Source organism: Myiozetetes cayanensis, unplaced genomic scaffold, assembly GCF_022539395.1.
Source record: "Myiozetetes cayanensis isolate MyiCay16 unplaced genomic scaffold, myiCay2020 scf5-8, whole genome shotgun sequence".
Lineage (NCBI taxonomy): Eukaryota > Metazoa > Chordata > Aves > Passeriformes > Tyrannidae > Myiozetetes > Myiozetetes cayanensis.
Window position 1 is genome coordinate 25,200,312 of NW_026087742.1, and position 27,136 is coordinate 25,227,447.

General features: G+C 35.4%; 1 protein-coding gene across 12 annotated transcripts in view; it reads left to right on the forward strand.

Moving 5' to 3' along the window:
- Positions 1-27,136, forward strand: part of STXBP5L (syntaxin binding protein 5L) — a 181,218-nt gene that overhangs the window by 47,555 nt on the left and 106,527 nt on the right. For all 12 annotated transcript variants that reach the window (XM_050333882.1, XM_050333883.1, XM_050333880.1 and 9 more), the window contains exons 3-4: positions 13,949-14,030; positions 16,022-16,122. In XM_050333882.1, the coding sequence (XP_050189839.1) occupies positions 13,949-14,030; positions 16,022-16,122 (183 nt within the window). The remainder of the gene's footprint in view (positions 1-13,948; positions 14,031-16,021; positions 16,123-27,136) is intronic.

Here is a 27,136-nt window from a genome sequence, read left to right on the forward strand (position 1 = left end):
TGCTTTTTATCCATTTCCTATCAGAGAATTTTAGTTCTAAAAATTTAATTTCAGCCAGAATAATATTTTTTATAGTACTTTGGCTCGTGGGTTTTTGAATTCTTGCAGTTTGTTTTAATGCTAATCCAGAGATTCTAGCATATTGATAAAATTGGAGCTGGTAATAGAAGAGAGCTAATGATGAAAGGATGTTATAGTAGGAGCTCAGTTAGACAATCAATAATTGACTACTTGTCCATTTTATAAAACCATGATATGCTACACAGTGTTCTGAGGTAGATTCAGCACTAGAAGAAGTGAAAGACTCTTGGAAAATTAAGAATGAATCTAGTTCAGGTTTCATAACCTGTCTTGCAAAAAAATGTCAAAATATACCTAAATTAATGCAGGACACTTTGATATGCAAAGTGCCTTAGTGCAGAGCTTGGAATTTGTGATATTTAATTCAAACAAGGCTTAAAACAACAAAGCAGCTGTCTGATTTATGCTTTTCCACCTGTATTTCTACCAGGCCCTTGCTAGTAAACAATTACAGTTGCTTTGCTCTTTCCCATTTTCTTCATTTGAAGAATTTCTTCTCTTCAGCAGGGTCCAGCTGTGGTATTTGCATTGTGCTAGAGTAACAGTGTTGCTGGGGATATCACTGTGGGACAAATATGGTCAGTATATGAGTATTTCTTATCCAGACATAATGTTTGTTACAGGAAACGGGGTTTTAAAAACATCACAGTAGAGCTCATTAAAGCTGTTGTTGTTGCTCTGGACTCTGTAAGGTAAAACAGAAATGCATAATGCATTGGTCATCCATAAGCATAAATATCTCGAAGTTGATAGAAACTTGGGGTATTACCTGTACTTCTTAAGAACAGCCTCTTCCCTAAACCACAAGGAAGAGCAACAACAACAAAAAAACCCTTTCCCCTGAACCTCTAGGTATCAAAAAAGTTATTTTCCTCTTTCAGCCACTATAGACAACAGCAGTGATGGGGCAAAGAATCCAGGATAGAGGAAATATCAAATTTAGCATTGTAAATTAGTTTCTTACCTCATTTTATTTCAGGATCCTATTAATTAATTAAACAAATAGAGCAGAGAAATAACGTGTAGTGTGTATATTCAGGAAACAGAAGAAGTGCTTATATTTTCCAGATGAAATGATATCATTGCAGTAGTGATTGGAGCAACAGGTAGACTGTATGTACCCTCATTGCAGAAATGTAATTTGGAGGAAATGAAAGAAAATGACAACTATTTCCTCTCATGAGATAGTAAAGGAAAATAATAGTTTGACTTGTAACCTTGATTCTAATGTGATGGGAATGGTCAGTGCAAAAATTAATCCTCCTAAAGCTGGTACCTTTTCTATTGTCTTTAATGTGTTACTGATTTTCAAAATAAAAATGTGAGAAACCAATAGTATATACTGGAGTTATTAGGTTGATAAACCATTCAGAGACTTTAATTGCTATTTGATAAATATTGTTGAATCTATTCTTTTTTTATGTCAGAGAGACCACTTCAAATTTTGTAATATTATCACTATTATTTTACAGTACCATTAATAATGTCTGACAGATGATTAGTGTGCAGTGAATATGAATGCTAAAGATTAAAATAGGCTGTGGGAAATGTAAATGTCTTTGATTTGGATTTAAAATCTACTTTGGTGTGCATGCCTTAGTTTAAAAAAAAAAAGTCATGATTTTGATATGGGCTCACAGAAATCACGTTGAGCAACCAATGCTGTCTAACTCTTTGTAGTCAGGGAAATGCAGATCTTAGTCCCAGAAAAACCTTTGGTGTGATCAATTTACAGTTCTCTTATTCTTGGCAGGATCAGCATGGGAAATGTTTGTCAATAAGGTAGAGAAAGAGCTCCTTCTCAAAAGCTGAGTGTTTTAAACCAGACAAAATTGAAATGAAGCCACAAGGAAAACAGGAGTTGGATAGCAAAGGTCTGGTTTAGGAATTAACTTCTTTTATGTGTATAGAGCTGAGCTCATTGGCAAATATCTAGAAAAGGAAGTTTCAATGTGGGGTGCAACAGTAGAGGACTTTTTTTGTGTTTTTCATGTTCTTGTGGGAAAATCTGTATAGATATTTAATAGAAATGTCCTACACAATCATAGCTTAGCTTGCAAGAAAGTAGTTGTTGTAGATGCCTATCAGTTTCAAGTTGTGATACCTGTCTAGCAGAGAAGAGCAGGGGCACTCAGCAAGAATAAACATTTGCCTTTAAACATAGTCAGTTTGGCATCATCCCTTTTAGAGGCATTTCTTCTCGTTCCATTTACTTACTAATCAATTTTTCATTCTGAAAATTAGTGTTATGATGTAAACCGTGCAGACTGTGTAACTTTATCCAAACTGTGACCTTACATTTTTATCACATATTATGATGTGAGTGTATCTCATATTTAGGAGAGATACATCAGCAAATTTGCTCAAGAAAGCCTCCAAGCATTCTCAGTAGCTGTGTGTACATCGTGTCAATGCTTGTTCTAATACATCAGTATTCTCAGAAGACCTTATAAAGCTTTTGCTTTATCTGTACAGATACTGGCATTTCCTTGTGCAAACCTAAAATCTAAATCTGTTTACCTGCTCTTTAAAAGTTTGAGGTCCTTCCAAAGTATTAAAATCAAACATGAATAGTCTGTGTTGAAGAAAATTGGGGATTTTATTTTTGTTTAGGTTTTTTGGTTTGATTTGGTTTTTTCCCACTTTGGAGTATGCCAGAAAATAAACTTTCTGTTTCACTAACATTCCTTAATTTTTAAGTACTTCTTCCATTACAAGATTTTGATTGTCCTATGCTGATTCACTGACTTTATGACAGGAAAAAGAAACTTTTTTTCCCCATTTAGGTTAGTAAATTTGCATTAATAAAAAAACAATGCAGAGCTGTAGGAACAGTGCCCATACAGAGGTGATCTTTAATCTGCTTTTCAAGTCTTGCAGACAGTATAGGATTACAGAAAGGTGATTTTTGTGATTATTGGAATAGAATAGACATAGCTTTTGTGTTACTGAATATTCAGTAGTGTTTGTAAGGGTTTAACAGAATGAAAGCTAACCACCTCAATGTTTAACCTGTCTAAGAAGATTTCTGTTTCGATTTTCACGTTAGTGAGAGTCAAAGGCTTTAACTAGTCAGTGGTCTCCCTTTCTTATCCTAACTACATAGTAAAATTTCAGTATGGCCATATGAATAATATCTCCAGCTTCTGAAAATCAGTGTGGGGAGACGCCAATGCAATTGATGTGTGTATATACCATGAAGCTGGATTTCTTCTTGCTTTGCTCCAGGTTTGTCTTTTCTTTTGCTCATGCTACACGTATGATAGATTCCTCTCAGGGTTCTGTTTAGACTGTAAAAGCTGTCTCTCCCTAGGTGAAACCTGGCTTAATGATTAAAATTATTATGGAGACTTCTCCAGAGGGCAGTGTGGATGGGCTACACCATATCTTGCTTCCTCTACCCAATTTGTTTCCCTGCAGGCTTCCTCCCTCACATCACACTGCAGAAACACAAATTAGATTGAGCTTAAGGCATTTTTCTCATTGTCTTGAGTAGAGACCAGGGCCCTGGTAGTGTGTGATGTTGTGCTGTGCTGGATCTGCAGCTGTTACTGCAGATCTGCTTCCTGACATAGATAACAAAACCAGTATATCTTGGCAGAGATTATAACAATGGTAAAGCAGGGCTGAACTGATACTCATCCAACCTCAACAGTCTCTGCTGCATCAATTCCTTCCGTAGAGAAGGATTTGGATTATTGGAAGCAACCACCCCCACTAGCACCATCCACTGTCAATTACCTTGCAGAGCCCCATAATGATAGATACACTGCAACTGTGGCAGTGCTTCAGTTCTCTCCAATTCTGCAAAGGCAGAGCTCTTAGTCTTTTCAATTTGAATTACCAAGGAAACGTACAAGTAGTTTTGATCCCTTTTGATTCTTGTCCAACAAGAATTGGGTTATTCTGAAATAATACTCTATTAGTATGGTAAGTTCTGGAACAGTGTCCTGCTTCACTAAAACATGCAGACTTTCAGTAATTGGCATGGAAAAACTGGGATCCTGAGAGATTTCTGCTATGTCCTCTTTTATTCCCACAAGTAGTCAGTCTTTTCTTAAAATGCAAATGCTCCTTGGAAGTTATTCAGTATTCACCACCCATGCTTTCAAACCTTTACTCATGTTTTCATCCATGTTAACTAAAGCGATTATAAATTTTAATTCCAGTAAAACATAAATGCGTATTACAGCTGACATCAAACATGAACATGGTTTGTATAACACAATCTACAAGTGTCTGTTCAAAGGGGCAGAATAGAAGTTCATACCCATTTACACCCAGAAGGCTTCCTGAAATACATTTTAACTAGCTGCTGGTTACCCATTTCATGTATATTGAATGGAAGGGCTGATTAACTGTGGCCTGTATGGTACTTTATTTCAAAATCTGATAGAATAATTGTGTGGCTCAGGGGGGATAAAAAGTGATAAATGTAGATACCATTTAACCTGTATCTTGCATTAGAAAAAAAAGTATCTCTTCTATGTAATTTGTTGCTGAAAACTTTTCTTAAATGAATATGTTTTACAATAATAGAAGATAAAACTATTTAAGGTTGACTGATATTTGGAATGCCTTTCAATATAGGCATATTTATAGCATCAATTATATTGAACTAAACCAAAGAATAAATGATTCAATGATTCATTGAAAATTTGTCAAATGCTAAATTAAATTTACTTCAATTAAATTCTTAAATTTTTCTAATCTTATTTATTCTGACTTGAATAGCTTCATTGCCAGTTTTGGCTTCCATTGATAGCATGTGTTCCTGTGTGTTTTACACAGCCATTCTTGCTTAACAAATGAAATTCTAGACTAACATCTTTCTTTATTAAGAGCTAAAAATAAGTATATTGATTGGCAAAAGAGCTGAATATTAATATAGCTTAACTGAAATGTATAGAAATGTCATTTGTCTGTTTTTCTGGGGCAGGAATGAAATTACTGCCTGGTTTAACATATTGAACTTCCATTTAATAAGTTTTTGAATGTGAAGTATTTTCTGTGTTGTGCCAGAGACCTCCTGGAACGATCCAATACTAAACAGATGATAATAGAACTGATGCAGTGGATGAATTTGAGGAATTGCTCATCAGCTGGCTAACAAGCTGTGAGCAGTTTCTTGTTAGGTAATGAAATTATTTAATATTTTAGACAGCACTGCTCTGCCTAAAAAGAATGTGGTATATGACCTCAGCATCTGTATTATCTTGTGGTTGGATAAACACTGAAATGGTTGAATGAATTTCTTTTAAAATGTTCCTTTTGGCATATTGATGTTATAGAGCACATTCATTGGAGAGAACATTCTTGGAAGTGTTCAAGAAATCAAGCAAATGAGTCTCTAAACCACTTACCACTTTCAAAGCCAGAGTCAAGCTCAGGTGCCATCTTTCTCAGTGCATTAGTACCTGTGTATTGGTGCAATTTTTTCTGACCAAAGTGCCCCTGCATAATATATCTCTCTGAGAATGTAAGTACACTTACAACTCTCAGTTAAAAGGGAGTGTTCTTGTGATGTCATATATGGACATTTCCTCATGTATTACTGAATAAGACTGAAAATTCACCATCAAACAGTCCACTTTAGTGCCTCAGGGTTATATTTGCACAGTTTACCTTGCTACTTATTTCAGTACAATCAGAAAACTTAACAGAGTGATTATTTGATTTTATTTATAAAGTTGAGTTTGTATAGTAAAGACGTGAATAAGAATACAAGCTCTGCTAATGATCTATTATTGGATGATCACCTCACTTTCATAACCTATTAAATGTTTTAATAGTTAGTAGTCTGGAGATTTTCAGGGACTAAATTTCTTAAAATTAATTCTGGAATTATGTTGTTGTTGTTTTAGCAGCAAATTGCAAATTTAACTTTGAAAGAAGAGAGGTTCATAATAGAAAGTATTTATTTCCCGTTTAAAGGGGGTTTTGAATGTCTCATTAAGATGTTCATAGTTTTTCAGAGGAGTATAGAATTATCTCACTGTTTCAGTAGAAATTTTTCACTCTTTGGGTTCAGTATTGATTTGTTGGTAAGACTAAAAGTGGTTTGGGGAGTATCTTAGCACCTGATAACAATAACATCTAGGACATTCCTATTGCAGGACTGAACACAGAATTTCCCATGAAAAGTAGTCAGATATGTGCTCCTAATTGCTTCTTCTTTGGCTAAACTGGGAGTTACACAACAGTGTGCAAGGCAGCATTCATCTTCAAACTCTGTAATTGCTCATGAAACACAGAACTGTAGTTGTGTGGGACTCATTGCTGTGAAGTACCCGGTATGAAGAATTATCCAGAGGTAATTGAGGCAACTGTCAATTATCCTATCACTATTCTTTTCCCTATCTGTATCAGCCAAAACAGTGAAACAATTTCAGATAAGAAGGAAAATTATTTAATCACCTGCTCCCATCTCCTATGGACTGCATAATTTGCCACAGGAGCTTCACCACCTTATTCCTAGCCTGCTGGTTAGGGCTGGAAGTAGCCTTTGGGAAAACATGCAGTCTTGCTTTCAAGATTTCCTGTAAGGCCTAAGTGCTGTCTGTTTAACAGAGGAAGTGCAGTGTGTATCCCAGCTCTGTCATGATACGGAGGAAGGTTTAATGCATTATTTTACTTGTATAACTTTTCCATAGCAACTAGAGGAGGAATCAATATTTGGGGAAACGTATTTTTATTTTTAGTTACATTTAGTTTGACAGGGCTTTTGACCCCTTTTAAAGAGCTTTATTATGTGAGCACTTTTAATTCTCTGTCTTCTGTTGTCACCAGTTGTTCTTCATAACTGCCAGTTAAAATCTGCACCTTGTGATCACTAATTGCTAAAAATGCAGCAACCACTTAAAAAAATCTCTGCTGTAGAAAAATAAGAGAAAACTTAACTTCTGATCTTAGGTAGAGTTTATATAGATAGTCCTCCACTTTTGCTTGAAGAGCACAAACAAAACTTCCTTAAACCTTCTCCAAACCTGTTATCAGCAAATTCAGTGGTAGAGTGTACAAACAGGAAAAGCAAATAGTAACACAACACTCGTGCTTAAATTTTAAATGCAGTTGGTTTTAGTATGAAATCATTGTAGATGGATACATTTGTCATCAGTGACTGCACATGTGATAATCTGCATCTGTTATGTGTGTTCTGGGTGTACAGATACACATGGAGCAAATACTGTGTTAAATATTAATATCTGAAGGCTGAGAAGAAAAGAAAATCAAAATGGCCAAGTTAAAGCTACCTGCTTGGTTTCTTTGGTAAGGCAGAGTGTGTTAGCCTACCATCTGTGCCCAGTGAAAACAGATGGGCAGCAAATGGTGTGATTTGCATAGTCCTCCTAAAAGGCAGTAAATTGAATAAAATGGAGTTGGGTTATCAATTTTTTTGTCCATATCTCTATATGTTGTTGCTGAGGATCTCGGTTATGTTGAAGTGATTTTCTGGCTTTAGAACACACAGCCCTCTCACTTGTGTCTGTTTAGTTTTCCATAATCTTCAGTGTGCATTAGGGAGAGAGTATTCTTCTGTCCCTGTTTATTCTCTCTGTAGCTCTTTACCAGATGTGTTTGCAAACAAACTTTACAGATATGTTCCCCCTTCTATTCCCATATTTTTCATGCCTTTGACTGAATTTGTGTCTGCACTTGTAAATTTCTCTGAAACATTGGCCCCTGTGAATATAATCAGTTATACTCTCCACTCACTTCTATAGATTTCCATTTTCACTCGTGATTGCCTTTCTCGATTTTATTTGTACGTGTCAGTGAACTTGCTGAGGTTTATGATTACCTGGGAAAAAAGAGGAAGCCACTATAAACACAACCTTATAAATGTTGGTTTTTACTACTGCATGAATTACAACATCAAAATACAGACCTTTCAGGGTAGCTGCCTGGCAATGTGGAGCTTCTAGAGACTAGTAACTAAATAGACTCTCTTTTGGAGGTGAATTTAACACTAGGAAGTTTCTGTTAATTATGATAGCTCTGTGTGTGTATATATATATATGCATATGCAAAAGGAAATTGAACATTTTTGATACTCCACAAATGAAACATGAAATTATTCACCTACATATGAACTAGATGATCTTTAAGATCCCTTCCAAACCAAACCATTCTAGGATTTTATGATTTATGTTGTTTGCAAAACATTGCTAGAGTCATTACGTTTGAGTAACTGCTTTTCACAGTTTACTACTTCAGGTTTAGGGTTGATTGAGTTCAGTCACACAGTGATTGTATTTGTATTCTGTTTCTGGAACAGATGATTCCAAAAATGACAAAGACCTTGAAAGGCAGTCTTATTCCAAAGAGATGAAAATATGTAGTCTTATGAGTTTTCCTAATTCATGAGGTATCTGCAGATACTTTAGGAAATAAAATAGCTTCTAAATTCATAGAAATTAAAAAAAATGTGAATAGTGTGGATGTAAATTTGCATTTTACTTGGAATAAACAGGCATATTGCTCATAACATTCATTCAGCTATCTGACTGTAATCTATATACATATAGACTTGCCATTAAATACAAGCTTTTTATAAGCTTTAACCTGGAAGAAATCAAAGTTACCAAAAGCAATTTTTTTTTTCAGCCAATATAGATCATAATAGATATTTAACTGTCCTTGAGATTAACTCTGACATTATTTATATGGAAGAACAGAGAGATCTATGTCAAGAAAAATAATCAAGACAAAGGTCATGGTAGACCAAAATCTCACGCTTATTTGGTGCCAAAAAAGTTCAAATGAATCTAACTGTAAAACTGAATCCTTCTCTGTTTAAACCAAAACCCACTAAGATTTACTTTTTAATGTAGCAGCACCCAGTGAATCTACAGCAAATTGAAAGCCACAAAGCTAGGATTGGGTTGCATGTCCTCTTTAAGGAATTCGGTAAGCCTAGCTACATGAAGTTAACAGAATGAAGGTTGGTAGGGGGGGCTCTTATTTTTTGCAAAGCGATGTAGAAGTTTCAAAAACCATAAACAACATGATTTGTTTTGGTAACAAAGACGTGTTACATACGTGTATTAAAAAATATATTGGATATAAGAAGTAATAAAACCCCTTGTACCTTTTTACATTGTATTAAAGAAACCAAGATGATGTGTAGTGCTGTTTTTGATAGTTGAAAGAAGCTGAGAACACATTCTAGATCATGTGTAAAATCATATAGGAACTATTCAAGAGCTAACAGAATTGCTGGTGACATGAAAATAAAGGAGCTCAGGGTATTTTGTTTTTATTTATGCTGAAGATGGATAAGATGCAGCTTGTTCAGACTTTTAAAGCAGGAAATTTCTGGTCATTGAAAGTTATTTAATTTAGCATAAAAAGGTATAATGGAATGCAAAAGCTTGAAATGAAAGCTAAATATATTGATTCTACATATAGCATGACATTCTTAATAGTGAGGATAAAAAACCACTGGAGCCATATACTTCAGAAATCAAAAGATAGAATATCTTCTGTAAAGAGAGAAAAAAGTTGAATCCCATTTGAAGCACAAAACCTCGGACTGTGGTGTTTATTTGTACTGGAATATGCACTGTCCTTAGTAGACAGAAAACTAATGTGTGTGAGACTTGCAGAAACTCCATGAGGGAGCTGTAAAACCATACATTCCAGGAATTGAATACTATGTTCAGAACTGCAAATCTAGGTGCTAAGAGTGATGTTTTCATAATTGCTATCTTTTGACAAAATCCATCCAGTGACACAGATAGAACTGACTAACCTTGTGGTTGGTTAGTGGTGTGGTTGAATTTCTGATCGTTCTAGTTCTTGTCTATTTAGATCAACAAATTGATGCCTTTTTTAACTGATAAATCACTCAATACAGTGGAATAAGTCTTCTGCAAGAAAAAGCTGTCCTATATTCAGGTTACACACTAAATCAGTTTTGCAGTTGGTTTATATAATGGTGTAACCAGCCCACAAGCATCTGCTCTTAGGGTGCTGCATAGTCCTACTCAAACACGTACCAGTCAGCGCAGATCAGATGACAAGGACTCCTTCAAGCAGCAATGCTACTTCTGCAGCACCCCACAATTTCTAAATATTTTAAAGGAGAGGCTATAAATGGAAGTCGCCCATTCCTATGTGTCCCTTTTAATAAAACAGTGGATGTGAGATCATGGTTTCTGCTTAGTAATTATAACCCCTTACTTTAGTGTTCATTTCTGTACATAGGTTGCTTTTAGTCATGGAAGAAGTTAGTTAAGTACTCAAAAAAAGTTAGAGCTGCTTATTTACATAGCTTGGTGTCATTTTCTTCTATGGAAGAATTTTAATTTTGAAAAAGGTGCCATATGTAATTTAAGAGGTTTTTACTTGGCAGGAAACATCTGTTAGCTTGGTAGGAGATTCTTTATGATTCCCTGTCTTCACTTCCTTGTCCTTGCAAAGAGGAACGAATCAGACTGCAGTCCTTGTTATTGCAAAAAGATTTAATCTCACTCTACTGAAGAATTACCTATTCTAATGAAGAAAAATATGTCTTACCTCAGCACCTTCTGGTCCTAAGAAGTTCAATATCTACTGCAAGTAACACTGATCTCACCTTCAAGACTCAGTTCTGACGTATCTGCACTTTTGCTTCTCAATGAACACACAAAGACTTCCAAGTCTTTGGATTCCATTAGTACTGAACTCTGAGAATAAGGAGACACATCAGATTTGTCTGTACCATATAGTAAAAACGAGTCACAGAATATAAAAGCTGTGGGAAAGTGTGGTCATAGATCATGCTATGAAAAGCTTTGGCCATTGATGCCTCTCCTGTGTATGTAATTATTCACTCTCAGCTTTGATTTCCAGTAAAAAATATTTGTATTTGCATCTGCTCTGATGTCAGGCATGCAAGATACAGTGAGTATGGATATGACATGAGAATATCGTATCTACGACTAATCAATCTTTATACAAGTGACCAAAAGGATTTTGAGAAAAAATCTGAATGAGGTTGTAATACTGGGAAATGGAAATTTTCTTCAACTTGTGATGGAATGGCCCAAGATATGAAAGTATAAATTCTTGGTTAATAATGTATTATGTTGTCATGGAAGTCTGCGTCTTGGAAGCTAAATCCAAGTACTTAAAATTAGGCAGCTCATCTACAACTGATTTTTTTTTTCCCAAAATAATTATTTAAATTTGAAATATCAGGATGTTGAAATACTCTGTGAAAAAGTGTTGCATTCAAGTGAATGCAGAGCAAAAAATCCTATTTCTCTCACATAGATCTTAAAACGAGGATTAAATGTGGTTTTCAGAAAGTACTTTCATAAGGACTTTTTTTCTGTTAGAATGTTATTACTGTCACACTTTCACTGCTTGATGCACATAATTCTTATTCTACTTGTTTCGCTCCAGATCCCAACGGACATCCAGACTTAGTTTTCATCTTTTTCCCTTTTATGTATAAATTAGGATAATCTGGCATGTCTGTGAAGGCCCCTGGGAGATCCAACATACTGATAAGAGAGAGAAGATAGTGACTGACTTTTATTCTTGGAACCCAGGGTGTCTACTTAGAGATATTCAGATGTATTAGTCCCCCCTATTAATATCCTCAGAGATATTCCATTCTCCCTAATAGCAGAGTCATGATTTAATGAAAAGGCAAAAGTAAAAAGAATAAATTCAGTCCAAAGCCTGAACTGTAGCTGCTTCTACTGCATGGCCTGATAGAATACACTGTTACGAAAAGATTTTATGTGGTAAGGTTGTACTCCTCCATACTTGGCAACAAAGCACAGCACTTGCAGAAGATGGGATGAAGTGCCAAGAACATGTGCCAAATCATCATATCTCTTCAGCTCCTTCTGCTGGAAGGACCTCACTGCAACTCCCAGAATGTTTGAAAACCACCATCAGTCAGTGATAATGCTGCTATTTAAGTGTCAGTCCTTACTTCAGGGCAATTGGCCAGACTGAAGCAGACAACACAATTTCTCTCTTATTTTAGTAATTTGTGAAGTATTTCAGGGTGAACACTGGTGCATACAAATGTGAATTTTTGGAGAGTGCCTTATTTGTTTGGGATATGTTTTCCTAGAAAACTAACTTAGCATGATGCTGATGCTGGAGGGTGACAAACACTTAATCAGGGCAATGCCACTGTAATTTTCATTAAGGACAACCATTAACTTGTGCCATGTATTTGTAATGAATATTAAACTCAAGTTGAAGGGAAAGCACTTACCTGTTAAACTTCCACTTGGTTGGAAATCTCCAGTGGGTTGGTTGCTTGCTTGCTTGGTTTTGGTGCTTCCTCTCACATTAAAACAGGTAACTGAGAAGAATATAGAGTGCCACAGAACAGTCATTCAAAATGAACCAGAAGACCAACAACCCCTTTAAAAAGTATCTTAGACTACAATACATCTTGATTGTTCATTTTAAATAGGTTGTTTAAATTATGAAGATTTTTATTATTTTATCAGTTGTGATCGTATTCAAGACTAAAAATGTGGGAGCAAGCAGCACAAGGAGTTACTCACTTTCTTCCTCTACCTTGCTGTTCTGTAATGGAGTTATGATGTTTTATACACAACTTTTCATCTATAGATACCACTGTCTCCAGCTTACAAATAGGAAAATGAAGACACAGGGAAGAAAATATACTTTCCCCCCCCCCTAAAATTATCCACTAGACCAGTTAGCAAAATCAAGAGTAGAGCTCAGGTCTCTCAAGGTCAGTGGTACCCATTAAACTGCTTGTTTAACAATTGGGAAAGTAATTCATATGTTAACCTTTTAAACCTCAAAGTTGCTAATGTATGAATTATACTTCTCTGCAGCCAATATTAGAACAGTTTACTGCATGTCTCTTCTCCTGTGAAAGGGAAAGTAAAGATTCTGACATTTACCTGCAGGTAAAATAAGTGGACAATTGGCTTTTCTGCTCAGGATTTTACAATATGCTAATATGATTATATATTAGAAGTAGATAAGGCTTGATGTTGTAAAATCTTTTTTCTGATCATAATCTTGAGGTTTTTAATATGTATAAAGGTGTTTCACACAACATGGTTGTAATAATATATTTCATATTTCTCCTTTTGTTTTACTCTTTGGTAACATTCTGGAATAGCAGTTTCTTGTTAAATCCTCTGATTCAGAAGGGAAAGACTATCATCTAAGTTAGGGAGATGGCAATTTAGCCTGCAGAGAAAAAATACCCAGAGAGAACAGATAGAAAGCTACATTCATGATATATCTGGACAACAAGTGTGTCAGTGTTGCTTCCAAGTGAACTCACTGGGTCGCCAGAAGCAATGTAGCTGTGGTTTCACTCAGACTGGAGATTAGCCTAGGGAATGCAGTTCATAGGTTGAGTTGTGTAACTCTGCCATGCGCTGCATTGTTTTGAGATGGAGACCAGTAGTAACGTGAGCTTTTATGAAAGTGTGAAATGACTCAATCTAAAAATCATTGTCTTAGATTTAAAAAAGAAAAACTACTGTAGAAGAGCGTTACTAAGTCCTAAATTATCAATTTATAATGTCTTGATAAATACAAAAATCTGATACATTCATGTGTTATATGTACCGATAAAGTATTAAAAATAAGCATAAGATGCCTCCTGCTGAATTTGTGTGTTAATTCATGTACTTTATTTCACAGGGAAGAACAGATCACTCGCAGTTGCACGTGTTTCAAACTGATGATGTTGGTACTTCAATTAGAATAGTGGAAAGTCAGCATAAATTCTTTTGTTTTACAGAAAGCAAGAAGAATTGAGGTTAATTAAAGGTTAATTGGAGTTTAATTGGTAGTCCTTTTTTCCCCTCTTTACTTCTGGTAATAACAGGAATGTTAGAATCCTTGACTTTGATGGCAACAGATTGGGCAGGCCTGGTGTTGATTGCTACTGCCAACATGAAAGTGGTGCTGCAGTTCTGCAGCTCCAGTTCTTAATCAATGAGGTAAGGACATATTTACTCAGATTCTTCTGTATAAATTTAGTTGAATAAGTCAATTAATGTATTGTAATTGAGTGATATAACTTCTCACATTGACAAATTGTGCCAACAAGTAAGTGGCATACATCCAGAGGACCTTCACCATGCAGCTTTTTAGAAGACTATTTATGAGACTGCATGCAGGGAAAAGTATTGCCTTCATATACATCAGTATAAAGCACTGAACAAAAGGCAGTCAATATATGAATGTGTGCAGGGAGATGGAAAATCCATTAAATTACTAAATATGCTGCACAGTGCTGTTTCAAATAGAAATTAATAAATGAGCTAAATCTTTCTCTGGAAATATATTGATGGTTATTGGCTGAAAACTCCAATACGGGGATATGCTATTACTTGAAGCAAGGAAAAGCAACTGCAGAGATCATCAATCAAACCATCATGCTTAGTCTTTGTAAATAGTTTGTTGAAATCAAATTTAGACAACATAAATAAACAGTGATAAATTATACCTTGCTCCATGGAAGATTTCTGAAGATGGTAATAGGCAAGAAGACTTTCTGGAACATAAAAATCAGACTTTTTTCTTTAGGACCTTATAACTTGGCCAAATCTAGTCATAGTTCAGTTTTGACTAATTTTCTCCCATGACATAAGGAAACACTTCTGATAGTTTCAAGTCCTCTCTCTAAATGTGGAGATCTCTGAACTTCTCAGGAGAAGAGTTTTAGTTTTCTGATTTTTTAAACCTGAGAAATGTTTGGGTTTTTTGTACATCTGTTTGGAGAAAGTAACTGAACCACATAAACTGAGGAAGGAGGACTAAAACTTCAGAAACAATCAATACAATGAAATTCTGTAGAGGAACGCAGGGATGAAAATAGGCAAGGTTTGAATCAGGTTTTCATTAGGTGACCATCAAAACCCCTAATACATAGAATTAATTTAATTTCTGTGGTGGGCATTCTTTCTGACTCTTTGGGAGAATTAAAGCACGGATTATGCTGTTCACTTTTGTAAATTTCATTGGCATAGCTCAGTGTTGAAAAGAACAGTTACTAGGATTAGGAAGCAAATTCAAGATGCAAAAAGAGAAGTTTGTCAGTCAGTCACAGTTGGTATGAACTAATCTTTCCAGTTATATCCTTGCCCTTCCTCAGCATTGCCCTCTGTTTGAGCAATACCTAGTTCCTCTCTGCAATAGTAGTACACAAGGATAGATTTTCTGTAGTGGATTCAACCTGAGGTGTTAATGTAGTAAACCACTGCAGGAGCAGTTCAGAGCTTCCTCTGCAATCATTTTCACAAATAGTCAGAGTACAGTGAGGAGAAAGAGAGTCAGAAAATTACTCCAAGCTGCCTGGTCAGATAGAGGTGTGGACTTAAGAAGATGTCCATTTCCAGGGCAGTCTTCATAGTATTGCTGATCTGTGATAACAACTTTGTTGTTTTGTCTACATCTCTTAGTTCTTCCTAGGTCCTCTCCCCATTACTTGTCCCTACTTTCTCATTTGCACCTTATTTTCGTAATTCCAGTTTTGAATATTTTCCATATTTGAATATGACTACTAAACTGTGCTTGGCACTGTTTCTTGTGTGCATGTGTGTGCACTAATCCCTTTGCCCTTTAGTTACATCCTTCACACTTGCCTTTTTAAGTAAGTGTTGTTTGTTCTCCATTTCATTAATCTCTCTGCTTACGTGGAAATGCATGAGAGTTGGCATGTATAACCTTGACACAAAGCTTTTATTCGAATTTCAAATTGATGGAGTTTTAATTTGATTTTGGCTGATCTAGTACAAATTTAAAATGTTTAAATTTACCAAATTAATTCAAATTTATTGTTATTTATGGTAGAATGACTTTTTTCTAGAAAAAAGGAGCCATATTTCGTAAACTGTCGATTTTACAGGTAGATCTTTAACAGTGAGGATCGGAATAAGACAGAATCTGCAGAATGGTAACATGTTACTGTATTTTGTGTCTGCTCTAGGGTGCTTTGGTCAGTGCATGTGCAGATGATGCACTTCATTTGTGGAATCTCCGACAGAAACGACCAGCTATCCTACATTCTCTGAAATTTAACAGAGAAAGGTAAGAACATATGGCACAAAATAAATATCTCATTTAAAAAAACCCCTCGCTTTCTGGATTTCTTATCACTTTACCTTTCTACAGATGGGTATAGATGTGTCTTGATTTTTTTTTTCTGTGAGTCTTGTTTCCATAGAACAAAAACTTCACTTTCTGCAGCCTTCTCAGAACGTGAAAAATTGTCTGCTTTTTGTCAAAGTGTTTCTCATTTTACCTTTTAGTTGTATGAACTGCTGTGAACAGTAGTGTGGGGGTGTTTTCTTAAGACAAGATGCAAGCACTGTGGTCCTTCTGGCTTATCTGTTGTTCAGTATTAGACAGAGTACCTCAACTGGCTGTAGGAGGGTAATAATTGTTTTCTTTACCTTGAAAGTGGCTTGTTTTTGTAATATATTGGAAGTTTAGCAGAAATAAATTATGAATTTAGAAAACTATGGTAAACTTTTAAGTGAATCAGAGACTCTTTTCCTAAATAATACTTTATGAGTATCTAATTGTAGAAATCCCTACTGAAAATAGATTAAGTAAGTGATTGTAATTTTCAAAGTCAAAGGGAAGCTTTTTAGTAAAACCTGCTATGATGTTATAGGACTTCAATGCTACACTTTTATTAATATTAAGAAAAAGTTCCCTGTTTCTACTAAGGAATTAGGTCAGTAGTCAGAAGACCAAAATTCACTGCATAAATGCAGCAGTTATTTTTGACTGGAGATTTAAGTGATATTGTCGTTCTCCTAGCATATACATTCAGTGTTTATTAAGGTGCAGCAACTTTTTTTTGATATTTTTATATTTGCTTGTGCAAATGCAAAAAGTGGTGAAAGGTACCAGTACTTTTACTAGAGCTGTGAAGTAAACAGACTCATCAAAACTTTAGCTGCAGCAAATCTGAAAATCATTATGGAAATACATTTTTCTTTGTTGTTTATTATCCAGATACATGTCGTGTGTTTGCACTCAAATGTCACCAAGGGGCATGTTTGGTTGTGGGAAGTACAACATAATAATTTAGAAAATATACAGTCTGATTCCAAAGAATTTATTACCTGTAGCAGAATTGTATCAAGTGGTTTGGGAGTGCGGGAGGGAAGATGAAAAAGAAAAATTATGTGTACATTTGCTAGCTGCTTTTGAACAGTAAGTCATCATTTTACGTATGTTGAAATATTTGAATCTTAGTATTCTCATCAGGCAGGTGCATTATTCACAATTTGTCATTGATAAATCTAAACATTGTGGAAGTTGTGAGTAAAAAAACCAACCCTGTTGGTTCTTTCATGCGTATTTTAAGTACCTGTTTCAATTACTGCCATTTAAATAATTTTTGTTAGCACATCAAAGGCTATGAGGCAAATATCCTGCTATATTATGTTGTCAAAGAAGTAAGTCCGTTTTTAAATTAAAAAAGAGTTTTCTTTAAGTACAAAGAAAGAACACTGTAGGCAGTTCATTTTTTCTCAAGGTTCTCTAGCACTGCCATAAGCTTCTGGTTGGTTGGGATTTTTTCCAAGCACTTAATAAATTTTCTTTTTAAACACTTATCAATTAATTTCAAATCATCTAAATTTCAATTTTCTAAGCTCAGTTTACATATTTAGTGTGTAAAATTCAACATGAACTTCTGGGCAAGTAGAATAAAATAAGGCTATTATATATGCCTAATAGAGTTAAGTCTAAAAGAGAACTTCCCTTTTTTCTGGGTATATTTTTGTTGTTAGAGAAAAGAAAATATAAATAGCGTGATGCTTTGCTATAAGAAATCTATTGCAAAATTGATATAAGGGGAATTTGAGATGCTGATAAAGCAGTAAGATAAAACTTTATTTTCTTCAAGAAATTCAAAGGCATGTTTTTCCAAAAAGTGATGTCTTCATCACTGTTGGGACAGTTACAAATATCTTATTTTCACCCTTCTCTCTCATCTTGCAGGAGAAGGTTAAGTGGAGGCAAGATTCACACTGAATAGAGAAAGATTCTTTCATTTGTCTTAAGTTTGTGACCCAATGAAAGACTTGATTTGATGTTTCTTAAATGGGAAGAAATACTTGTTGAGAGAAAATAGGTTTTAAAATACTGTTATATGTTTTCAGAAAATAATATAGTATTGAAAAAGACCATACAGGGAAGTGTTTAGACAGCCCAAGGCTAGTTCTTACAAGAATGTAATTTATAATGTAATTTAATTTTAGCTTTAAACAGCTTCTACAGAGCCAAACGTGTAATTATTCAGATGCATTTTGGCTACGAAAATGGAGCATGTGACTCCTTCAAATTTTTCTATTTGCACATCTCTCTTGGGGGTTTATAGAAATTGTAATTTTATTCATACAGTATGTTTATCTCCTTGATGCACTGCTTTGTTTAGATTTTTGAACAAACGGTAGATTTACTTCATGTACTGATGTAATACAATGCACTTAAAGTTCTAATATTTTATCTGCTTGTGATGATGAAGATAATTTTCATGTACAATCAGTTTATTGTGAGTTTTATGGTATTTGATGCACGAACCATACAGCTGTTAGATTCTGTTAGATGGATGAATGCTACTTAAGTCTTTGGTTAATCCTCAGTGGACTAGTCATCATATTGTTTAACTGTTTAATTTGCGATTTGCTTCAGCTTCTTGACATTTAAGATTGCTGGATCATGGACTAAAATCTGCTCTTAGCAGTGTTTCTGTGTAGGTTTCTGCAATTACTTCAGTCAAATTTCCCAGAGCATATACATACAAATATATCCCCCCCTTTCCCTCCCATAAAAATAAAAGACATCTGTTCTTTTCTTTGGCTGTTGGTAACAACGTAGTTATAAAGAGCAAAGAACTCTTAAATGCAGCAGACTAGTTGTCTTTCACTTAGCACGTAGCATTCAGTATGAAGACACTGAATGGTTTATGAATAATAATTCATTGACAAATTGCACTTTTATAGCCATTAAATCAGAGTTTGCAGCTTCTCCAGATTTATTTTTTTCTTCTTCTGACCTATGGTTAAACTAATGATGATGCAACATTAGCAATATTAATTTGTCTCATAATTCACTGTTCCTTTACTAAGTACCTCTTTGGAGCAAGTGTAGAAGGAACACTGAAGAGATATATTGGCAGGTATTTTAGTTTTACAGTGTAATGCTCTGGGCTTTTTAGCAAACTATATGTTTTTGCCATGTATCAAAATATAAGGTAATCATCTGAAATTCCTATTGCTCTATTTGGAGTGCGATACAATGCATTAAGAACCTTCAAGAAGGTATAAATGTAAACTTAGCCTCATACCAAGAGCTGTAATGATAAGACAGTTTCTCAAAGACATGCTTGACTGTAGCATATGGTTGATAATATATGATTTGCTGTTCCTTTTATGAATACAATGGACAGGTAAAACTTTTTAATCTCTGGAAACACTCTGTAAGGCTCTCCTCAGTATTTTTTAAGGTTAATGTCATAGGAGATACCAGATTCATCTGTCTCTATCTGCTCCAAAGAACATTAGGATTAAGTAAAACCAATGAAAACTATTATAGTTCTTAATTGTTTTTATTATAATCAGAGCAGACTTCAGAAAGTACAGCTTTAAATACACAACAGTTTACATATTCCTGTTCAAGGTTAGTGCAGCTGGGATAGGAAAACCAGCAAGGATTACAATGTGAAATCCAGGTCCTTTAGGCCTGCAGGCACTAGCTGCACTTGTGAACACAGTTCTTCTGTCATTTTGAAGCTGAGCTGGTTCAGTTGTGTTGACTGACGTGGGGAATACGCCCTCCTCTCTTCCTTCTTTTAGCCAGTGCTAACTGCTGTGTGACAAATGAACCTCAGCAGCTTATCCACTGACTTAGCATACATGAACACAGTATACAAGTTCTGTTGGGTCTTCAAATCCATCTGTATGCCCTCTGCACTGATGCCATGATAACACCATAAGAACCCTTCTGCAGAAGAATCACCAGGTGACACAACTGGCTTTGAGGTTCTAATCTGTGACACTTCCTTCAGTGTTAAGGGTATGCTGGAACAGAAGAAGAGGAACCTTTTAAGTGGGTGACTTTTAGAGCAATTCTGTTAGCTGTGACTTACTATTGATTAGAAATTTGACTCCTAGAGCTGAGATTTTGCAGTATTTGAACAAGGTGATTGAGAGTATTAAGACTATGTTTCAATATGGTCTATACTCTTTCCTGAGAGTAGCTCTATCTTTGTCTCTTTGTCTTGCTGTATCTTTGCAGGATTTTGTATCCTGTGTTGTTGAGAGTATTTTAAATATTTGGCCTCTCCTTTGCAGAAAAACCTCATCAAAATGACAGCAAGGGGCTCTTGAACAATACTGGTGACTGGCTGTGCAGTCTCAGCAGTACCTGCATCTGTTCACTTGTGTGATAGGGACTTGTGAGTTAGTTTAAATAACTTACCTGTCATTGCCTGTTCAAGCAATCTGATAGCTGTGATAGCTTGCCTGCTCATAAACAAACCTCCTTGTTAATATTGTGTACCTGCAAACTCTATATTGTTTATGTACTTTTAAATCAGTCAGAGGTCTGTCATCAAGCATAAAACTAGCTCAGTGCAGTTATATGACCATGCTGTACCACAAAACAGATTCTGATCACATGGTGTGGTCCAGCATTTAACTATTCCAAAAAACCTACCACAGTTTCTGGGTTCTGAAAAGGATGTAAATTCTCTCAGGTTGATGATGGAAAAAATGAGGAAATCAATGCCAATTCTGATTGGCATTCACTTCCACACCTTGAAGAAGATTTTTTTGTGTATGTGTGGGGTTTGGGGTTTTTTGGTTTTTTTTTTTGGTTGGTTGGTGTTTTTTTTCTTGGTTTTTTGCTGTTTTTTCCATGAGTTTTTGGTAGTTGGTTCATTAGTTTTATATGCGTGACATGGTCTTGCATCAGCATTTGTCACTTTTGAAAGAATGATGCTCAGGTGTTTCAAAACCCAATTTTTTCATGCAATTATTGAGCTTGAAAGGATTCCTGAAGCTCATAAAAAACTTTGATCTAAGGACCTCTGTACTGAAGGGCAGGAAAATGATCATTGTCAGATGTCACTTCTCAAAGACAAAAGAGTGGAAAGTTTCTCTAGTGAGACTAACCCAAATCATGTTCATGTAGCTACCACATGCCTCAGTCTTCTCTATGAAAAAAATATAAAAAAAAAATAGCATTCTTTTCTCAGGTCTTTCATCATGTTATGGAATATTTCATAGTGCACTTGACCTGTAGGATAGATGAGAGCCATAAGCTTGTCCTGGAAAGGTGGCTTGCAGTCTAGCTGAAATGAAGAATATCTTGGTCATAAAAAGAAATCAAGCACAAGCACTTGGGATTTTTTTTTGTCTTCAACACACATTAGCTAAACAATCAGTAAAACAAAAAGTAGAATGAAAACTCATATGATCCCTAAAATTTTCTTTTTAGTAGATCTTAAACATATGGGCTTCTAGTGAAGGGGAGCTGAAGAGCTCAGTCTGGTTCCCTCAGCTGCACACCAGACAACTCATATACCTCCCTTCATATAATAAACAAGTTGACTGTGTCTTGCATTAAGAGATGCAAAACATCTTATGATCCCAGTAAGAAAGGCACTCAAGGCTGTAAGTCAGTGTTTGAAATGCTGTTTATTATGGCTAGCAGTATGAAGAATGAGAGACTAGAACTGGAAATCCCACATCCCTGTAGATGCTGGGAACCCTGAGTTGTGCATCATCCCATAGGCCTTCAGCCAGCAGGCTGTGCAGGCCCCATTCATACACAGTGTTACCCCATTTCCTTCATTCAAGTTATTATAGGATTTTCTTGTAAGAACAAAACTGTGTGCATTACTCCTACTGTCAAACAGAAAGGACATTAAAACTTCCCTCTGCACTGTTAGATGAAGGTGGTGCACCCACCGAGCGGGAGCTGCCCGCAGGCTTCTCTGTGCCAGCGAGCTGGCTCTGTTTGTCCAGCTTCCCAGGGTTTCATACAGGGCAGCACAGCCTGGAGACCACACTGCACAAGTGGCCCCAGGCGCCTACTGAGTGTAACTGATGTGTGGATCCACTCCTTCGCATGCAGCAGTCCGAACTGTTACGCTGTTATATAACTTCAAGCTTAAATCTACTATTTGCTATTCATGAATATTGTTCCATGTCCATTTCATTCTTCTGATGGCAAGAAACCTTCCAGCTTCGAGACCAGATTTATTTTTATGGCTCTTTTTACCTGTTTATGATATTCTGGTATCGACATTATCATGCATTCTAAATATTTCGTCTCTCCCTTGCAGATAAAAAGGAAGGAGATATCAATATGGATTCACAGCCTGAGGGTTTTTTAGTTTGTTGTTTTCTTGGTTTTTTGTGGTTTGTTTTTTTTTTTTTTCACTACAAAAATTAAGATTCTGTGTTTTCCTTTAAAAATTTTTGTCTTCATTCCCTTTCCTTTCCTTTCCTTTGGGCCCTTCTCCTCATAACGGTTCTCTCTGAGCTGATGATTCATCAAGGAAACATATTCTGGATAGGGTCCCATCTGTGCTGTGGCCACTGACAGTACCATTTTCTTTTGTAATCTCTGCAGGAGTATATTTACTGGTGCATGCAAAAATGGCATCTTCCTTTTATGTGGCTTCATCTTATCAGTGTTTGTGACCTTGCTGTGATTGACTAATACACTCATTACACTTCTTCCCTAAAGTATATCTAGCTTGCAGGGAATGTGCTGCTTTTCAGAGCAAGCCTTTAACTGTGGAAGCAAAGCAAGACAAGCAAAACTGAAATTATCTTTTTCCATCGCTTCTATATCATGAGCTCTAACTCTAAACTGGAAGTTCTTTGCAATTTCAGGCTGTGCCCTTTGCATTTTAAATTTAATTCCATTTCTTATACTTCACTCATTCAGATTGTCCTTCCTCTGTAATATTTTGTTCCTAAGAGGTTTCATTAGTACCAAGTACCAAAATCACTTGTGAAATTACAACAGCTGTAAAACTAATACTTGAAAATCTCTCAAATATCCAATAAAATATTTCCTTTTCAGTAAAATCAAGTGGAAAATAGACATTAAAAATAGGATTTTATAGTGGTGGTTTTTATAAGTGCTGTATTGAGTTTTGACATATGCTGTGTTTCCTACAACTGGTATCTTTTGGAATAGTCTACCTTTGGTAAACCTACCTTCCATACATACTGTAACTTTTCAAAATGTGTCCTTTTGAAACTAAGAACCGTAATTAGAGTGTATTTTCAAGTATATATGAGCAAGTAGTAATAATATTACAGTCACAACATCATAGATAGCAACATGGCTTGGGTGAGATTTGTAATGCAATTTGAGTTCATGCCACTGCAGGAAAAAGTGATGCAACAGTTTAAGCTGTCTAGTTTAAAATCACTTTGGTTTCTTTATGCTTAAATCACACCAGGGTAGATATTACTCTAAAATAATATCACAGAAGTCCTGGTCAGATTTCTCATTCTAGAATATTAGAAGACTCTCTGTTTATGTTCAGATCCAACCTTGAATTTAAGAATTTCTATTCTTTTTTAATAGTGACTTCCACAGTCTTCCCTGAAAGTAATTTTTCGTCCACCAGGATTCTACCAATATTATATTCAGTTTCAGTTCAATTAAAAACGTCCTTAAATGCATTATGCCACAGTATCTGCTTTTATGCCTGTTTTTTAAACAGCTTCTCTGAGGGCAAACAGAACTGTTCAAGATTTTAATTCTTCTTTTTTTTTCTTTTTTTTTTTTTTTTTTTTTTTGCATAGCTCTGTACTTAAAGGTTCAGTTTCCATAATGAAACTTTAAAATATGCATAATAACATCAGCTCATAGTATAGAGTAATTTGAATTTTTGACAGCTACTTAGAAAATAATCAGTTGCCATGTGACATCCGTTACATGTATATATCTTTGTTTAGAAGCATGTCTGGGACTTAAGAAAACACATGACAAAATGTGATGAATAATTTATCAAATTTTTTTTTCTATTTAATGGTTATCAATGAATTGAAAATCAATTCACGTTGTCCTCACATTGGTGCACTAAAAAAAGATTAACAGAAAATGGCTAATTGCTATATCTGAATTACTTTAGAGAGAGCAGCTGTATTTGATAACAGAAAGGCCAAAAACCCTGAGAGATGACTTACAGCCAGTCACTACACACACATACATGAAGTCATCATGACTGATAGAACTGCTGGAGAAAAATGCATAGCTAGCACAAGTACAATTACTTGAGGACTTAAAAACAGAATAGGAACTAGAGGGTCCTCTGGCCTGTCAAACCCTCTTTTCCAATCTACTTCATCCTCTGTGTCACCCTGGATGTAGTTCCTTCTATTATTTCTCTGAGAAAAAGGTGTCTATTCAAAATTCCATTTTGCAAAACATCTTTGTGAAGTTTTGTTTTTACTTCAATAGGGAAGAAAAACATGTCCTAATTATTTAATTTTTGTGTCACCTGGCCACCTCTGATTGTCTGCCTATGTAACTTGTGTGCTGATTTCTGTCCTCAAGAAAAAATCCTTTAGCAGTAGACATAATGTTGCTATGTGATGCCAAATCTTGCATCATATGCTGAGCAGTGTGCTTGTTGTTTCTAATGCATTGTAGAAGATAAAGTATGATTGTCAGTAGATTTATGCTTTTCTGAGAAAACACAGGATAACATGTTATGTTGTTTTCACGTAGCAGCTGTGTTGCCAAATTCCTCTAAGGCCAGGTTTGGATAGCAAAATTTAAAATATATATATATATATATACACACAGTTATACACTGAACAATTGTGTTTCATTGTCTTAGTCATAACAGGTGAGAAGTCCAATACTGTAATACAAAAATGCATCATCTACCTCATATCACACATATTTATATCAGACAAGAGGAAAAAAAAAAAAGATACCTTTTAAAATTTAAACAAGTTCAGACAGCATCAACAGTCTACATTATCAGCTGGAATTTTCAGCTTGCTGCAGTTCTCAAATTAGAGTTTTGAGACATCTTTCACAGTTCTGTTCAGATCTAGCCTTTGACCTTTGTTATATTAAATTTCCAGTCATATCTGAAAGCAGTGAGGAACATGCACCCGTTCTGTTGCAGTAAGTAATCTGGTTCTTGGAAACCACACCACCTCTTTTCTGCCCAGGCACATGTCAGCTTCAAGCAAGAACCCAATGCTATGATTTAGGATACTTTTTCTTCTGTCACAATAAACTCTGGGCATTATTCCAGTAAATCAGAAATAGAGCTAGTAATGTCAGTGTTGAGATTATATCATTAAACAGTACATGAGCAGGAAGAGAAGAGAGACTACAGATTGCAGAAAAACAAGGACCATTAATCATAGAGTGTCTGTCTACTGAAGCATAACAAATGAGAACAGCTGCTCTCCAATAAGTCTACATGATTTTAATTGATAGAAGTTGTTAAGGAAAAAAGTGTGTGTACATAGAAAAAGCATACACGTGTATAAATGTAATTTTTTTTACTTTGAAGTCAATTTCAGTATTTCAGTCTTATCCTGATTGTAAAGTGTCATTCAAAATAACTTCATTGATATTGATATAAAAGAAGTTTTAAACTTACTTAAGTAAGAAGATCTGACAAACATAGATTTGAGTATTTTGTAGCTAGCAGAGGATTAAATACTAACATATCTTTAGTTTACTTTTCTTGTGAAGCCAAGCTGTCTAACTAAAAAGAAGTTTCAACATTTCGTCTTTGAGCTAAGTCTCAATTTAATTTTTCGTAACTATGAGATTAGGAAACAAAAACTGCATCTTTGATTTATATCTTCAGTGTTGGGTGAAGGGATGAGAAAAACTCTAGATGTTAGGGGTTTTTTAATCCAATTGCTACAAAATCAATGAAATTAACAAAACAAAACCTTTATCTTTTGAGAATACCATCTCCCTCTTCCACCCTTTGTTATTTGGCTTTTCTTCATTGCTAAGAAATTCAATGACTCTTATTGTGCTCTGTATTACACATCACTGTCACTGTGCATGGTATTACAAACCCATTTTTACTTACCTTCAAAGAAATTTATGGAGGACAAATGAAATACTACAAATAAGAAATAGTGATTTCACAAGCCAGTGGGCAAGAAAAAGATGATGTACATTATTTTTCCCCTAAAAATGAAAGCAAGAGTCTGTTTGCCGACCCCATTTCATTAATTTACTCACTTTGCTGATTTGTGGAGTTTTTATCCTCATCTTTGTTGTCTAATGACCTTGAGTCAGCATCAGAAACAAACTAGAAGGCAATGAAAGGTATGCTGGTTTCTTCCAGCATATTTTTCTATTAAAGGAATCAGTTTCCATGTAATTTTGTCTTTTTCTCTTGGGTCCAAGTCTTTACGTTACACCTGTTCAATCCACGGTGTTACTGTTGTGTAATACAGTACTAGAGATCTAGCCAGGCAGAGTGTGCCACTGTCACTGTCAGTGATCCTGCTCCTACAGGTAAAACATCCCAATGAATTTGCATTGAAAGCCATAAAAGGGAGTTGACAAAAGAGGGTGTCTCTTTGCTGCGTATTTGCCTAAAAGGAAGGAATGTAATTTTCTGTCACCCTGAAAATGAAACAGTTACTAGTAGCACAGGCCACAAAGGTTGTCATTCCCCTGCACACTGGGATTTCAAAAGTGACTTTTTAGTTGATCATGAGTTCCAGTAGCGCCCAGTAACATGATGCAGTGCTACAGCAGATAGCCTTTAAGTTAATGAGGGTGTGAATTTAAATGCCTGTATTCTTATATTATAGGAAGTTATAATGCAGCTCTCTTTTTGTATGTGTTGTGGCATGTTGAACAGCCCAGGTTGACCCCTTATGGAGCTGTAAGAAGATTAGTTATAAGAACTAGGTTAGTTATAAAACTGGGAACAACCAAAGAACCAGTTGCACTTTGTCCTTGTAAAGGGCTCATAATAACCTCATGAATTCTGTCTTTATCCAAGGGAGATCTCCAGGTTTACTAATTTGATAAAACAGAATGTATCTAATATGTT